Genomic DNA, 18,585 nt, shown 5'->3' with positions numbered 1-18,585 from the left:
CGAAATTGCCTAAAATCAATCGTCCAAAACAGGTACACAAACAACTATTACGTATCTGTTGTGGACGGTATATTTTAGGTAATTTCGCGAATTGTAGCCCGAACGAGTGAAGGCTAAAGTAAAAAATTCAACCTGTGCGATTCAGGCCCTTGCCTTCGGCGCGGGCATCAACTCTCGTACACGGTTGAATTTTTAGCCCTGTACGAAGTACGAAGGGGCTTATAGGATTACGATGCCGTGTGTAATTGATGGAATTCGAAGCAGACGGTAAGGGCAAAGTGTTTGCCTATGTTCATAGATGACGAATCTGCAATAAAAATTTTGTCCGTCTGTCCGTCTGTCACGTCGATATCTTGAGTAAATCAAATCCGATTTCAAAAACAAAAAAATCTGAAAGATAGTCAAAATAGTGAGGCTAAGTTCGAAGATGTCGAAGATGGGCGATTTTGGGTCGACCTCTCCCGAGTTGGGGCCCTATAAGTGATTTAACGTTTTCCGAAGATATCTCTGGCCATTTAAAGGCTACACTTGTAAGTGATACGTCAATGAAAGGTATTTACAATACCGATCGACAAAAAAAAAGTTTATGGAAATCGGATGATCGACTCGTTAGTTAGACCCCTTGGTGTGAACTAGATACAGGGCGGCAAGCCGTTTTTGCTTGTAGGCTGGCCAAATTTGAACGGATTTAGATAGCTTTATTAGATAGGTATTGACCGTACCAATCCGGTAGAAAAAAGTTTATGAAATTCGGTTCCCCGGAGCGTTAGCTAGGTCTCTTGGAGTGAGCTTATATGTGGCTACTCGGCCGTACAGTGAACGTGGAGTATTTTGTCAATATCTCGAGTAAATTTTGACCGTCTTTCATGAATTTTTTTTTTGTTTGAAAGGTACTAACGAATGTAAAGCAGCCGTACTATTCCACCTCCTAACAAAATGGCCGTATGCCGCCATTTTGGATTTTTGTGAAAACAATATAAATCGATGAAAATGATAATTACAAAGTCACTGATCAGTGGGAAGTGTAGTTTGTGTTACATTTGAAAGGAACGTCGTACGGGGCTTCGTAATTGCGCTATGCGCAATTTGTAAGACGTACACATTTCATAAGAATTTTACTTTACCGACGTTTACGGCCGCAGTAGGCTTACGGTAAGAGTAGGGCGACGGACGAACTAGGGTCACGTGCGCAATGGATGTACGGGTTTGTACGGGGCTCAGTCGCAGCAAACGCTCCGACTGTTCTGACGGCTCGTTTTACTTTGACCCCTTGTCATGCAAATAACTATTGTGTAATACTACGTAAATGTGACATAATATGGTAAAATATAGGTCACATAGAGTGTCCTCGTTCCGGTTGCACCTCCGTTCGCTCAACAAACATACAAAATCGTGCATTCGTTCCAGCTTATTTAGTTGTGAAATACCACTGCTTCAAGTATGAACACTGAATTGACTTTAGTGTATTCATTTGATAACTATTATTATTTGTTACGAGTGATGAAAAGTGGAACTTTTCAGGACTAGTCGTAAGTAGCATCGGTCGAAGTAATTTTTAAACGATGAAAACGATTACATTTAGAACAAAAAATTGTTCTATCTCATGCCTCGAAAACCTTTGATTGATTTTATATCGTAGTTTCAAAACAGAGTTTCAGTACATTTTTCAATTTTACAATGTGAAATTAATTAAAAATGTAGACCTTCATAATTTTGTCATAGCGTAGAACAATTTTTTGCTCAAAATAGGGTTTCCAACGAAATATAATTAAATAGCCATACTTAATTGAATTAAACGTAACAACTGGCAGTTGACTCCTTTGAGCATTTAAACAAAAGTGAAATAAGCTTACTCAACGTATAGGTTCTCCTCTGCGACAGAAAAAATACAAATCAATTGATCACACAATGAATAGTCACACAAAATTTAATCCTCGACTTCAATAGACTCAATCATTGTATCCGACTATTAAGTGGGTCAATTTTCAATTGAAATAAAAATTATGCAAGTGCCACATTATTTGTTCATCTCTATATTTTTTAACCGAAAAAATCGAATCGATTTTACGCCGCACTGATTTAATAATTGGTAAATTTTAGATGAAGCACAAAATTTTTAATCGTTGATTGAGATCAAAATTTAAAAAAATAATAAAAATCTAGCTTTCGTTTATCATAATATAAAATTGAAAATAAACCTTCCCGCCAACGATTGATACTCATTAAAAAAAAAAACAAAAACAAATTAAATCAATCAAGTCGTCTAACTAACGATCGCGCATCCTCACCCACAAAGAGAGTTCAACAGAAATCAAATTACCGAAACAGAAACACACTAGCGCTGCTAAAACATTAAACATGTAGCGTGCGAACGCGATCGAACGACAAAAACTACTGAAATAAAAATTGATCGTTCATTTAGAGAATTAATGTTTCTTTTTTGTCTTCTTCTAATTTTCAATCACACTCTATGTGACAACCACATAAAATGGATGTGTAAAAGTATTCATTTTATTGTAGGAATCAGCCGGGCGTACAAAACAAACCATCTAACCATTGCACACTGTGAAATGTATGGAAAAAAAATCGCATTTTAAACAACGTTTGTACGTTTATTAATGACGACAGGTGACAAGTTAATACAGAAAGAACGTTGTGTGAAAAGGAAATGCAAAAACGAATTCTATCGGGCAATGGAGTACTCATGTTCATTTCTGTTGTTCATCAAGATCGCCTTCATTTCTGTTGTCCCTTAGTGGATGGACGTCTAAATCAGTAGAGGCAGCTAAAACTGTCTTGCGAAATTGACGACTTATTTAATTAGATCAGATCCATTTTTAGCCCCGTACGAAGTACGAAGGGGCTTATAGGATTACGGTGCCGTGTGTAATTGATGGAATTCGAAGCAGGCGGTAAGGGCAAAGTGTTTGCCTATGTTCATATATGACGAATCCGCAATAAAAACTTTGTCTGTCCGTCTGTCACGTCGATATCTTGTGTAAATCAAATCCGATTTCAAAAATTTTTTTTCCCTGAAAGGTAGTTGAAATTGTGAGGCTAAGTTCGAAGATAGGTAATTTTGGGTCGACCCCTCCCGAGCTGGGGCCCCATAAGTGATTTAACGTTTTCCAAAGATTTCTCTGGCCATTTAAAGGCTACACTGGTAAGTGATACATCAAATGAAAGGTATTTACAATACCTATCGACAAAAAAAAAAGTTTATGGAAATTGGATGACCGACTCGTGACTCCTTGGTGTGAACTAGGTACAGGGCGGCAAGCCGTTTTTGATTGTAGGTTGGCCAAATTTGAACGGATTTTGATGGATTTTGCTTTGTTAGATAGGCATTGACCGTACCAATCAGGGAAAAAAAATGTTTATGAAATTAGGTTGATCGGAGCGTGAGCTAGGTCCCTTGGAGTGAGCTCATATCCGGCTACTCGGCCGTACAGTGAAGGTGGTGTTTTTTATTAATATCTCGAGTAAACTTTGACCGAATTTCATGATTTTTTTTTGTTTGAAAGGTACTAACGAATGTAAAGCAGCCGTACTACTTTCCACCTCCTAACAAAATGGCCGTCGGCCGCCATTTTGGATTTTTGTAAAATAAATATAAATCGGTGAAAATGATACTTACAAAGTCACTGATCAGTGGGAAGTGAGTAGTTACGTGTGTGGGGTGTTTCAAGGATCCCAAATGTGGATATCTATATATAAATATATATAGCTATATTGAGCTATATAACGGTATAGATAGTTATTTTGAGCTATATACAAGGTAAATATAGGTTAATATAGGACTGAGGAAATTTTAGGTCAATTTTAAATTTGTGTTACATTTGAAAGGAACGTCGTACGGGGCTTCGTAATTGCGCTATGCGCAATTTTTAAGACGTACAAATTTCATAAGAATTTTACTTTACCGACGTTTACGGGCGCAGATGACTTACGGTAAGAGTAGGGCGATGGACTAACTAGGGTCACGTGCGCAATAGATGTACGGGTTCGTACGGGGCTCAGTCGCAGCAAACGCTCCGACTGTTCTGACGGCTCGTTTTATAATCTTTTATCTGATAGTGAGAAAAACCGATAGGTTGAGATTACCCATTTGTTTTTAGTGAGGTAAAGTGGGTTCTTGCACACGCAGATAAAATAATGTACTATTACTGAGTAGACTGGAAAAAATACTAAAATTTTGGTTAGATCATTTTGGAATCAAACCTACAATTTCCGTGGGCTGTGACGGCATATGTAAACTCACCAGCAGGGCTTGAAAACCGTTTGTCACAAACACCTTCATCATCAGTGAAGCTCCATGAACAAAGCACCATGCTTTGCATTGACCCTTTACTAGCTCGTAATTCACATCGTTCAAAATGACGAAAAAGCTTGCTTATATGCAGCCGGCGAACGGACTCGGCAGTTCATGAGAATCGGTTAATAGGGAGTGGTTTTGTGTGTTCGATATTTTTGTTCCGTGCGAGTCTATTTTACAAACCCAAGTTGGTAGCCATTCCTAACATGTTTTTTGTTACTTCCATTTCTGAACTTCATCGTGTCTGCCTGTCTACCACAACTAGTCTGGATCTTAGGCAACTTATGTGTTAAAAAACTATTTGTGCAGCGATCTTGCTTGTTTGTTACTTTGCTCAAAATAGTGATGCTCAGAGTACAGTACAGAGCACTCTTTATTCCACATTCTTTTACAGTGCCAAAATTTGTTTGATACATTGCACTGTCCAGTTTCAGGACTCACTTGCAATCGACGCTTCTCTCGACTACGAGGCATCAATTATATATATGCAACGATGCCCGCGGCTTTTGCTTTAATTATTTTTTATCAGTGCAATAGAGTCACGTCGGTCAAGTCGCTATATAAGTGCAAATCATAGCTCTTCACGGAGAAACGATTTTTTTTATAGTAAATTAGAGGTATTTTAATCTCACGTTTTATGATGTTGATCATATGACGAGGGTTTTTCAACTCTACGACATATTTAAGTTTCAATTACATGGTGATGCGATTTTTTTTTTAAATTTGTTACGGTAGCTGGCGGTGTTTAATGCTGAAATCATTTATTAATCATGCCCTCATGCGGCCATGACACAGGCCTAATACAAATTTTTGATTTTCGGTAAACGAAACAACAACACACTTAAGAGTTTGCTCTTATATCAAAATTGTTCACTCATGTAAGGAATTATTTCCGCAGTATGTACGCGCAATGTACCCTACTATTGAAGACTTGGAGCAGGCAGAGTTTAATTAAAAAACGATTGCTTACAAAAATTGACTTTCAGTCGCACCAATCAACATATTTCTTCAAATTAGGTAGTAACCTCTAAAAAGTTAATTTGATACAGCACCACAAAACATACTCAAAATACTAACCGATACAACAAAAACGAAAAGAACATCAAACAAATTGAATTTAATCATTAAATTTATTCAACTTTAAGCGTTTTAACCAGTGACTACGAATACAGGTGAGAATCCACGACGACGTAATCTACGATTTCCACCACGAGAACCTGCAAGTAAAATTTTTTGTGATAATTCTGATTCCTTCTACTGAATCGATATTGGAACAAAAACAACTCACTTGGTAATCTTGTTCCTGTGACACCACTCAATTGTCTGACAGTGCGCTCATTAGTTTCTTCGTTCCTTTGGCTTTGGTTAGAAACAGTTAATACGTTGTTGGGGTAATTAAACTTTCCTGCTGAAATGTCGGTCCTCTGGGCTCTTACAAATATCAAATTGAGCCATGTGAGTAGACACACCGTTGCAAATATTACTTTCATGACTAAAATAAAAGACGAACTCGAACGGCGTAAATGGAAGTCGAAGCTGACTACTTCTTTCGGAGAGAAACACTGAAGTGTATTCAGTGCGGGGAAGCACGGTTTTATAAATAAACAAATCCATCAGAGAAAGTATCACACTTTCCCACAAACATAATCCAATTAGAGCCTCTTCCTAATTTAGCTATTTTAAGTCACTTACAAAAATGATTAACGTAGTGTTGCAATAAATTTTCGATAGATTGTTGCTATACCATAATACATGGATTATGAAACGCAGCTTCTTTGATAATTTTAATTTTTTGTTTTATGAATGAGTATTGTGTAACCATCATGGGTTCTGGACAAATAGGTGGTCCAATTCGAGCTGAAGCGTTGGTTATGTCGTTTCCTTCGATATCTGAGTACCCATATTAAATCGACTCTGTTTAGTTTTTCATGTGTTGGGACCGAAAATGAGGCAGTTTTGAGATTTTTCTCGGGTTTTTGGACCCTTATATGAAATTTATTTTCTGTACCTGTTTTGGACGATTGATTTTAGGCACTTTCGCATGTAGTCCAAACTTCGTTCGGTACACAAATAAATATGATTTCGTCAGATCTGTTCTGTTTTACTTTCCGATGAAGACATTCTAATATAGCTCCAATTTTACTTTCCGACATTGCCATAAAGGTATAGCAATTTTTTAAGCCTTCCGCCTAGGCTCAATAGTGTCTGATAAAGATTAGAAACTACCGAATTTTTCAGTATAACCATGTATTTTTATGAAGTTATCCGGTTCACAATTCAAACTAAAAAATCTCGAAAACTTAGATCATTTTAAGACTTCAAGTATGAAACTTTAATTAAAAGTTCCACTCTTTCTTTGTGTTTTTCTTTTGAAAGAAAAAACTCGATGAAACTCAAGTAATCAAAAGTAAGAAAACCTACAAATAAGTATAAAAATACAATTTTTTTACGCTTTAAATTTATTTTGAACAAAACAAATCAATAACCACTGAATAAAACTAAGTCTCATCGATCTTATTGATTTACATACATAAACAATCAAATATTTGTTACACAAAGATTTTTTAACAGTGAATTATTATTAATTACAAGCGATTTATAATGGACAAGTACTGTTAGAAATGTGATAACTTGAAAGCAACCCTTTAATTTAATCCTACGAGTAACATATAGAGTTTTTCATTTTTAAATATAAATTCGTCGGTGCTAATTCATCATCACAATTTCTTATTTGATCAGTAGAAAGAAATTTCGTTCACCACATTTCAAGTAGAAAGGAAAAGAGTTCGGCGTCAACAAAGGCCACCGATTTAAGTTTATATATAGTTTACAGGCTATATTTATAAAATGGAAAAATCTAATAGTACATTACGTCCGGGGTGCCACATTTTTATTTTGACGAGTTTAAGTTCAAGTTCACTTTTACTAAATTTATTATACTCACGTCATGTTGTGACGTCACGTTTTTTTATCTAGAACTATAAATCGGCTGTCTAGATGGATAAATGGAAATTATTGACAAGTGCAACTGTTGTTTTCTCGTTTTCGCACATATGATAAAATAGGATATCGATACATGAGAGGCAATGAGGGATGTGACCCACCCCTAACTAAAGGTGTTATTATAAAGCTCATGAAAAGTAGTTGCTTTCGCACTAATTTATTTTACCGGAAATGGACACACATTTAAAGCAAAACGTTTCCGCTAAAACGTAATTTTTAACATTACCGCCGTCATTTTATTTCATTTTATTTCTACTGGGTCATCTCTTCTGCAACTCACGTCCCACCAAACGACAATATTGTTGTTTGTTTACATGATTGGTCATAATTTTTTTTTCATAATTTTAGTTGCTTCGACGAATATTTTAAGTCAACCGATAAATGAACTGTTAAAAACAACACAAGAAGCACATTTCCTCACAAAATCTGAATTAAATCACACCGAAATCACCGAAATTATTACATTTTCACAACAAACACTAAATTTTTGTGTTGGCGATTTGACGTTTGAAAAACTATAATCAAGTTCCGATGAACGACTTTTACGATGATTTTCTTCGTTAAACCATATTTGACCAAGTTCAAGGTGGATGTGATTTGGGTGTGAAATTGAGTGGGAAGTGCTATTTTCATAGATTATCTTTTTGTAAAATCTTTTAAATGAGACAATATTTTGAGGATGCCCGATGTACGAGTTTCTTATTTTTCGTATTTCTATTGATATTTGACAAGAAATCGCGAATAAAATCAATAAGTCCCTCCCTTATTAGGGATGGGAGACGTTCAAAATTATCGATAATATCAATCGAAAGAAATTATCGATAATCGTATCGTTATCGATAATTTAATAATTATCGATAATTATCAAAATATCGAAATTCGATAATCATCAAAATATCGATATTTTGATATTTATCTGAAAATTCATGATAATATACCAATATATCGGAATATATCGATAAATATCGGATTTTCGGACGGAAATATCGATATATCGAATTATTGATATCTTGATAATTATCAAAATATCAATAATTATCGATTATCGATATTTTTTTGATAATTTTCGATAAAAAAGTCGATAATTATCGATAATCATTTTCATTATCGCCCATGCCTAGAGGCAATCTCGACAAGCCGCGATTGTCCGTCTCGTGTATCGATAATCTTATATAACAGATTTCATGGATTTTCTTTACTTAAATTTTTAAATGAAGGAAGGAATTCAGTGAAATATTTGAATCTGTTCTTTCGTCAACAACCGTTTTTTGCTGGAAATACAAGTTAGAATAAAATACTACAATAATTGTGAGTTGATTCTACATTGTCTGAATTGAGCATGTTGAAGCAATTGGTTAATCAGATTCGCAGATATTAAGATTGATCATAGATATCTGCAGTTGACGAAACTAATGAAGAGCCTAGTTCACTTTGATGATGTTGTGTGCTAACTAATTCTAAACCTCTTTAGAACAGCGCGATATTTTTATAATTTGTGGCAAATTCAAAAACTTATTTCAGCATTATTTTAAACAATTCCATGCTTTTATTTCCTTCGGCTTCGAATATAAACTATTTTTGATTAGTCCGAATTATTAATTTACTTTCTAGTAATTTTTTCTATTTACTCGTTTTCTTTTCTAAGAATTTCAAAAATAACGCGCTTTTGTGAAGTCGGTTAGCATTTTAGTTAGCACACAAAATGTTTTTCGTAAGATGAGTCAGGACAACTTTCTTTTTGACAGTTTGACATATGACTCAGGGTTACTGAGTATCGCAGGTATAGAGTTCTTCACATAAAGGCCACAAGGGTAGATGAGAAAACGACAAAACACCATCTTGCCAACTCTAAAGTATAACTCTATGTGTCGTAGAACCGAAAATACAAAAAAAAATGTCAGAATCCAAGATCGGCCATACTCCAAAAACAATAATCTACAACACCTAGGAATTTCACTTCGAAAAGTCCAAACTTCTATTTAGGGAGATTAAGCGTATGCATACAACTCGTTTGCTTTTAGTTTTTGGTTGCTTGTGCCAGTGGAGTAGTGTTTTCACTTGTAGACAAAAGCTTTTGACTATCTTCCCATTGCTGAAATTGCAACAAAATCATCATGTGTGTTACGATGGCCGCTCCCATCTACAATAGTAAAAAAAATACCTAAGGAAATCTTTGATCATAAAATATTGCGTTTTTTAACTACTGTCACAATCTGATATTTGACAAAAGATGAAATGTCAGACTGTACAATTCTAAATTTAACTTATTTCCCATTCTGATGCATAATCTTCAACCTTCCAGACTACCCTATCACTGAAATGAACTTTTTCATGAGTATACGTGCGGCGTGATTCACTTTCACATTGAATTATAGGAGTCAATTCCCAAACAAAATTACGTTCATTCGCATTCCTCACCTCCTAATTCAAAGTGAATAACCGACACATATGTGTCATAAGTCTACAATGAACTCTAGTACGTTTTCTGCTGGCCATACAAAAATTCATCCGAAATTGAATTATCTGCAGTTCATGGCTGGAATCCCTGTATGAAGTGTTAATATTCTGTTCCATGAGTAAGCCTCTTTTTTAGACGCTAACTTAGCGCCTCTGTAAACACATGGAATTCGATTAAAAATTCATTTTAAAAGGAACAGATGTCGTGCACCGACAGATTAACCTGCAGTCGACCTTTTTATAGATTTATCATCAAATGCAGCACCTACGATAGCGTAGCATGTATGTAGATGTACAAAGGAAAGCCGACTAGACATTCAACTATGTCATGTTCGCATGTTCGGAGTATTACCGAGTTCTCTACAAGGCGATTGAGACTCAGTCATTGAGTTACTTTTGCTTGGTCTGTATCTGACCTGTCCCAAACTTACATTGTAAAGCATAGCATAATTAATAGGGAAAAAGTCATTTGCCGTGATGTACTTGGTCTTTTCCATGTGTTGTAACTTTAAGAACAGTAGATCCAACTAAAAGAAATATAAATGTTTAGCAATCACAAAAATACATGTATAATATAAAGTAGCCTTCATCATTCCAACGTAACTAGAATCAATGAAAACGCCCGGAATTTTTTTTCAGTTTTGGTTCAACAGCGTTTTGTCTTTGTTACGAAGAATTGAAATTCTTACGAAATTAATCATACCGAAGCTGACATCTCCGCATTAGTAGCCAAGGAGGTCTTTGTCGCAATTTTACGTATTTTGTCTACCTGTAAAATGTTTAAATGTTTTAATTAAATAGAATTTTTTCTCTCTAAACCAAATTTTGCTCTTCATTTCGCCCTAACCTGACCGGCTAAATTCTCCATTACAAAAACAATCATCACATTTTTCACAATATGAGTCAACGAAAAGGCCATAAATTTGTATACTTCGTTCCACTGGAATCCTTTCAGTACCAACGACATCAAAACATAATAAATTGCAATCGTCAAATAAATGAAATCGAACGCTGAATTAAGTAACAGCTGGAAACCGAACGATTTCCCAAATTTTTGCTTCAGAATGAAGAGATCTTCAACGAAATCGAAAACGTTTAACACTTCTTCGCACTGTAACTTGGAAAGGGATGACGAATCGGTAATACGGTCCAACTTGTCGTACAATATTGTAAATCGATTTGCCAGTATAATACCACAGTTACGGACGTGCAGAGCAGCTAAGGTTATTGTCAGCACCAAAATACCCATGAAAACGTGGAACGTAAAAGTGTAGACAGTGAAACCTTCCAATAACTGACCGACAACATAAAAACCTAACTCAACCACAATGACGAAAATGTGCTGATAGACCATGTACGATAAAACAGAACCGTTTTCAATGTTGATGTTCAATTTACTGATTAGCTTTTCGTCGAATGTATTTATCCGGTTAAAGTATTTCGATTGAGCTTTTTTGTGACAAAGCCCAACAATTATCGTTGCGTAGAAGATGATCACTACGAATATTGTTTGTGAATATCCGGAAATACTAGCAGTGTCCTGAATTATTCGATCGATGCCGTGCGTAAAGTACGCGTAGTAACCGAAAAATCCAAGAGCCACAGTGATAGCCACAGTGTAGATGCTTATGTACAGCAGGTTAATGAATTTGCTTACAACTTCATTTTTCGTCTTATTCAGCGTCATGGGGCAAATACCAAAGAGCAGCAAAATTATTAGCATCCGATTCAGGTACACGAGAAAATTCATTTTTTGAAGGATATACGTTGAGGCTTGTATATCAGAAATTATATCTAGTCTTGTATGAAGTACGGATGTCATTAGGATTAATATGCCGTGTGTAACCACTTGAATTCGAAGGAAACAAATTATGATCAAGTAAAGTCATTTTCATAAGCTTGTTTAATGGGGATTCAGGTAATGGCCGAAAGGTTTTCTTTTTTGTATGAATGAAGTGCAATGAAGGGCTTTTCACAAATTTTTTTCATACATATTCGCTCCATTAACATCGTTGTGCAGTTATTACTTTCTTATTTTTTGTTTTGTTTTAGAATTCATTCATTTCGTTTTAGAGAAAATAATTAGAAATTTGTATGGTGCACGAGTTTCTGCAGCACCAAGTTTTTCCAGCGCCATGGGCATGGAACCGCCACTCCGGATTCATGCCAAAATTTTCATATATGAAAGATGATTTGCAAAAAATGATCCAATAAACAAACAGTCTACAACCACAGGGAAATAGGGTAACGGCACCGGTTACAAGCCCCCTTAAGGATTATACTTTACATTTTCCACTATACAGAAACATTTATAGCGTGAAATAGATATTTACACTTTCTTATTATTCATAACATATCTAATTATCGACAAAAACAATAAAAAAGTAATTTGTTATTATTTATAAAAAGAAGAAAAACCAGAGACACTTAATATTTTAGTTACGAGCCCCCAAAATTTTATATGATTGAAAGTAAATTTAAGACAAAAACTATTAAGTTATTAGTTTACAGTCGAGGAAAAGTGTAAAACGATCCCACAGTTTTTTGGGTTGTGAGAGAGTACAGTACAAAGGAACACGGGCAATTTCAGTGAAAGTCAAGTATAATTACTAACAACGAATAAGCTCAAGCGGCAGCCATAATAATATCATTGCCAGAATTCAAGCGTTTTTTTTTTAAAGTATTGCTTAAAGAGTTTGTTATCGAAAGTGTAGCGCAAAAAAAAAAAAATTAAGCCCAACCGAGTAGAGCAGCTAATGAATTCGAGAATGAATTTATAAAGTAGAAATCTGACGCATTGGCATTTGTAAGTGTAAAACTACCTCTCCAAAACCATTATGCATCAAAGCCTTACGTTCTAGAGTTCCTCTTTCTAGAAGGTATTCCTAACGTTCAATAATTTATGTTTGCTAAACAATAAGTAATGACCATTCATTGTTTGAAATCATTTTATTCATCGTTTTTGCTGATTTTTTTTAAACGAAAGTGCGAAGAAAACTGGAAATACTCGTAACTCGAGGGAGGCTCATAACCGGTGCCATTACCCTACCCTTACTGCTAAGAATTCCATTCGTTACGAACGGCAAATTAATCTTAATATCCAGTATCCACGCATAAAGATATCCACTAATTGAGGTTAGGAATGAAGAAACAGTATCATACAACACTTCGGATGTCAAATATGATATTTACTGTATAAAACTTAAATGACATATACTACATCTCAAAATATACAGAGACAGAAATGTGAAATTCGACAAATTTTCTGAGTTGGGAGTTGTTGTGCTTTATTTGTAAATGATTCCACACAAAATTTGATAAGCTAACAAAACTTCAGAATTTAAAATCCAGATTTTCTTTTATTTAACGAAGTTGCGGTTAAGAGGCTCTGAGCGTTCAGTTTAGACACACTACCAAAAACAGAAGAAAAATGGGTACATAAATCTGCCAGACCAAGGCATGAACACATAAACTCACGTCACGAATACTTAATTTGGACCTTACTTATCATGAAATTTGGTTTCACTTGACAATGATTTTCACATTTAATTTACTTTTGGAAAGCAAAACCAAATTTCGCGATTAATTCAACAACAGTGACACACAAGCAGCTATGTTTAAACAAATCATTACACTATTTATAATGAAAATTTGGTCTCACTTCTTCGAAATTAGATTTTATTTTGATGATTAAAAACAGAATTTTCTATCACGACTGACATTTTGTTTTCACAATATTTGTATGGTGGCCGACTGCGATGTTCTATTAAGAATAATCACAAGCGTTTCATTCGAATGAAACGAGATGGCGACATAGTATTTGGTTTGCATCAAAAATGAAGAATCGGAACCTCTTAGAGAAACCTTTTTTTTTAATCTGACCCACGCAACAGATGAGACCTGGTATATTTCAAATCATTTATTTTGTCATACCATAATAATTCATGAGATCCTTGCCACAATTAATGGGCTCAATAATAAAACGTTTTTACGAAGTGAACCTCGGTGATGACATTTGAAATTAATGCACCAAGATAAGTCGTTCAAGGATGTGCTAATTTATGTCCGTACGCGGAATTCACGCAGAATACTTAATACGTGTCTTATCATAAAGTAAGTTTTGATTATTTAGCCCTTCTCGTTCAATAACTAGACGAACTGTCACGTAAAAGACGAGCTGAACCACGTAAGTGGATATGAATGATGTTTCCCTATTCCTATATTAAGTAAGTACCTCAATGGAATTTCTGTAGTATACAGAAAAAAATAATTCACCGGACTATATACAGTGTTAACTAAAAGAAGGTGGAATAAATGCGATCTACAGACCAATGTCGAATGACCGAATTCTACTGTTAGAACTGTACAAATTCGCGACTTTTCGCTCTGAATATCGGTCTGAAACTGGTATTGAAGGATAATTGTCAGTGAAACTAGTAAAATGTTACAAATCGCTAATATAGATTAATTATAATGTCTAATCAAATTTGGTGACTAATGGTTATTACTATACGTTCACGTTATTTAATATGCATGGCGTTTACATGCTTCATATTTCTAATTAATTTTCATTTCCATTTTAAGCCTCGTACGAAGTGAGCTAATAGGTTTTTGTTTGACAATTGACAAATGTAAAAAAAATGATACTTAGGTAATATTCATACGTTTCCTGGGCCAAAATTTGCAAGGACATCCCCATGGAATATGGATATCCCCATGGAATTCTGTGTGTAACAATCTTCTCGGCTTCGCCTCGAAGCATTTAATATTCCTCGAACATAAAGCACCCTTTACAGTTCTTGCAGCATAACTAGTTTTAAATATTGAGGGCTTAACAGGTCCTTTACGAACAAAGCACATTACACTTCAATTTAGTGCACGGTGAGACTTTTTATTCGAATTATTTTTGAAAAAGGTGGCCTCAAGGTGCCAAAATATATAAAGCTTCAATAGGCACTGGAATTGTTCAAATTGATGTAGTGTACTCCGAGAAAACTCAAAAGTTCAAGAAATATCACAAAAAATCCACAAATTTTAGGAGTTTTGAGTTTTCTCGGAGTACAATACATCAATTTGAACAATTCCAGTGGCTATCGAAACTTTTTTTTTCACTGAACGATGAGGCCGCTTAAAAAAATAGAATAAAAGGTTTTTATCGAAAATCTATTTTGGTCCTGGGTCCTGGGTCAGAGTGTAGATCAATAGATAGTATCTCTTAGTTTGCAAAAAATGCGTCCATTTTAACACTCATCAACCTAGCCTACTACATCTAGTTATTCACGAAGTTTTAAGCATCCGTTTGTTTTTGAATCAATCACTCCCATTTACTGTATGTTCTGAAGGATAATTTTTCAGCTACCGGGAAAATGGTATTTAACGAAAAATTTACCTGATGTCCTAACGTATCCGTTGTCCTGACAAGCGCAAAATTTTTGAAAATCACCGGAACAATATAGACACATAAAAAGAAAACTTGGTGATAGTTTAGTTCAAAGTGTAATGGTATGTTCACCAGTATGAAGTAGTAAACTGCAACGGTTAACAAAATAAAATCTACCGATTGATTGACCAACAATCGTATGCCGAATACACTACACATTTTAATCTTCACCTCGTTGATATTGTCCAATAAAAAGAAAATTTTGTATATTTTCAAACTGTGATCGCCGTTTTTTGTGGTAGTGTCTTGCAGAATCGACTCGACGTTGCTCAATAACAGTTGCGAACATTGATTTAAAACCGAGCAGATGGCAATCACATGCACCACGGTGAGAGTTATGATATGCATTTCAAGAGTGAAGAGATAGTGGTAAATTGTAAGGTCCACATTTTGGTTAAGCTGAAGTCCATAAATTGCGCAAACGTTCAGCCCAACATGCATCAATGCAAGCAACGAATTTCGAAAGCACACTCTGCGTGCTAATTCTGTGGGTAATATTTCAATTCCAAAATGTCTCACTACTTTTACTTCCATGTCTATAATTTCATTCAACAGTTGTACATGAGCTGATCGGTTGAAAATGGTGTGCAGTGCCGCAACGATAAACAGTATAAAAATAGCCAGGGCCTGAATGATCAGCACATAATTACACGTTCCCGTGTAGCATGTGTCCAATATATTTTCATGAAATATCGATGCCATATAGAAGTATAGGAGTCCGATTACCAACGAAACATACAGGACAATCGAATAAAACAATGAACATATGCTGGTTTCGACGGCATTTCTTGTTAAGTTCACACAAAAGGGACACACACCTAGTATGAGGTAAATAATAAAGAGTAGTCTATATGATCGAAGAAACGACATGTTCAGACTTTGTCGAGAAACTGAAACCTTTCTGATACGAAAAATGACTTAGGGAATTGAAAACTAAAATTCGTTGGTAAATTACATGTAATTACGCTAATGCGTTGTCCAATAATTAAACATAGTCAGAATTAAACTTAAAAAAAAAAAATTACCGATATTCGAATATGATGTCATGCTGTTCAGACCCCGAGCGCTCATATTATGAAATGTATAAGTATTTCACCTCAGTTGTCGACTGGGCGACGTCCGTTGCCTCGCTTGTACCTTTTTTTGAAATGTAACGGCAAGTAGACAATTGTCTCCCACACAACCCAGCTACCCAACAGTCAGTTAAATCGTCTAGTCTTGCAAAATACTTTTGCAAAATAAAACGAGCCGTCAGAACAGTCGGAGCGTTTGCTGCGACTGAGCCCCGTACAAACCCGTACATCCATTGCGCACGTGACCCTAGTTCGTCCGTCGCCCTACTCTTACCGTAAGTCTACTGCGGCCGTAAACGTCGGTAAAGTAAAATTCTTATGAAATGTGTACGTCTTAAAAATTGCGCACAGCGCAATTACGAAGCCCCGTACGACGTTCCTTTCAAATGTAACACAAACTACACTTCTCACTGATCAGTGACTTTGTAATTATCATTTTCATCGATTTATATTGTTTTTACAAAAATCCAAAATGGCGGCCGACGGCCATTTTGTTAGGAGGTGGAATAGTACGGCTGCTTTACATTCGTTAGTACCTTTCAAACAAAAAAAAATTCATGAAATTCGGTCAAAATTTACTCGAGATATTGACAAAATACTCCACGTTCACTGTACGGCCGAGTAGCCACATATAAGCTCACTCCAAGAGACCTAGCTAACGCTCCGGTGAACCGAATTTCATAAACTTTTTTCTCCCGGATTGGTACGGTCAATACCTATCTAATAAAGCTATCTAAATCCGTTCAAATTTGGCCAGCCTACAAGCAAAAACGGCTTGCCGCCCTGTATCTAGTTCACACCAAGGGGTCTAACTAACGAGTCGATCATCCGATTTCCATAAACTTTTTTTTTGTCGATCGGTATTGTAAATACCTTTCATTTGACGTATCACCTCTAAGTGTAGCCATTAAATGGCCAGAGATATCTTCGGAAAACGTTAAATCACTTATGGGGCCCCAGCTCGGGAGGGGTCGACCCAAAATCGCCCATCTTCTAACTTAGCCTCACTATTTTGACTATCTTTCAGGAAAAAAAATTTTTAAATCGGATTTGATTTACTCAAGATATCGACGTGACAGACGGACGGACGGACAGACGGACGGACAGACGGCCAAAATTTTTATTGCAGATTCGTCATCTATGAACATAGGCAAACACTCTGCCCTTACCGTCTGTTTCGAATTCCATCAATTACACACGGCATCGTAATCCTATAAGCCCCTTCGTACTTCGTACAGGGCTAAAAATTTCATTTTTCACCGTTTCACTAAATGTCTTGAAATTTCTTAAAAAATTTCATAAATTAAAGAATTTTCTAAGAATTTTATGAAACTTTTAAGAAGTAAATTCCTAAAAATAGGCTCTGAAACATAGTTGATGTTAACCAAACTTCGTGCATGGAAATAATGTTTTCTTCCCGGTAACCAAGTCAAAACTTCCCGGTATCCGAAAATTTTGACAAAAATTTCCCGGTGGGACGCAATTAACTTCCCGGAGGCGCGAATATTATTTCTCAAGCCCTTTCTAGTCTTTTTGTGCAGATTTAGGTCTAACATTAGTTTTTACAATTCTAAAACCTTTTCGTGACTTTCTTCTGTATGAATTTTCACTCATCAATTTGTAGAAGAGAATGTTTGTAAAGATGCTAACTGCACGAGTCCATCCTTTGATTAAACAGATATAAACTCATTGGAAAATTATCTTAAGGTCTAATCTGACAGATATCTTGAGCATTACAATCTTTCCGAAATTCTTCCTTAATTTACTTAAAGAAAGAAAAGATTGACTTTTGATGATGCAAAAATGGTACCATTCTTTGAAACTGTACAAACTCAAAATTCTAAATGAAACTTTAATTTGAGCAAAAGCGCCGCAGACGAAGTTTTTAAATTCTTAGGTCTATGTACCCTATTAGGAACTGTTTCACCAGAAGTAGTAACTCATCAAAAGTTTAGTTCGTTGAAGAGAATAATTCATCGGGATAGTGACGAAAACTTCTTGATAAACTCTTCCCTCTGATAAAAATTTCCCTAGGAGTACTTCCCGCTGATAGAGTTAACCAGAGCCTAATATTTGGGAATCGTTTTTGAGAATTTTTGGGAATTTTAGGGAATTTTTGTGAATTTAGGGAATTTTTGGTAATTTAGGGAATTTTTGGGAATTTAGGGAATTTTTGTGAATTTAGGGAATTTTTGGGAATTTAGGGAATTTTTTGGGAATTTTCGGGAATTTTGGGAATTTGGAGAGTTAACTTCCAAATATTAGGCTCTGGTTAACACTCCCGTTGGTAGAAACTT

General features: G+C 35.5%; 2 protein-coding genes and 1 long non-coding RNA gene across 3 annotated transcripts in view; all 3 read right to left on the bottom strand.

Annotated features, from left to right (window-relative positions):
- The window catches only part of LOC119084803, a 39,035-nt gene extending 36,652 nt beyond the window's left edge, over positions 1–2,383 (bottom strand). Inside the window, exon 1 of the mRNA XM_037194872.1 lies at positions 2,289–2,383. The gene's annotated coding sequence lies outside the window, so the exon portion shown is untranslated. The remainder of the gene's footprint in view (positions 1–2,288) is intronic.
- A 3,060-nt stretch (positions 2,384–5,443) lies between these two features.
- LOC119084800 lies at positions 5,444–6,058 on the bottom strand. Its single transcript, XR_005089147.1, has 3 exons — positions 6,008–6,058; positions 5,604–5,807; positions 5,444–5,532 (listed from the first exon to the last, which is right to left on the bottom strand). It is a non-coding gene; the product is annotated as an uncharacterized LOC119084800 (long non-coding RNA).
- A 2,940-nt stretch (positions 6,059–8,998) lies between these two features.
- Positions 8,999–11,524, bottom strand: LOC119084796. Its single transcript, XM_037194861.1, has 4 exons — positions 10,623–11,524; positions 10,479–10,544; positions 10,207–10,302; positions 8,999–9,458 (listed from the first exon to the last, which is right to left on the bottom strand). The coding sequence occupies exons 1-4, from the start codon at positions 11,496–11,498 to the stop codon at positions 9,336–9,338; spliced, it is 1,161 nt and encodes a 386-aa protein (XP_037050756.1). The 5' UTR covers positions 11,499–11,524; the 3' UTR covers positions 8,999–9,335.
- Positions 11,525–18,585: the final 7,061 nt, after the last annotated feature.

Source organism: Bradysia coprophila, unplaced genomic scaffold (genome assembly GCF_014529535.1).
Source record: "Bradysia coprophila strain Holo2 unplaced genomic scaffold, BU_Bcop_v1 contig_94, whole genome shotgun sequence".
Lineage (NCBI taxonomy): Eukaryota > Metazoa > Arthropoda > Insecta > Diptera > Sciaridae > Bradysia > Bradysia coprophila.
Note: the sequence above shows the minus strand (reverse complement) of the source record. Positions and strands in the feature narration are given on the sequence as shown.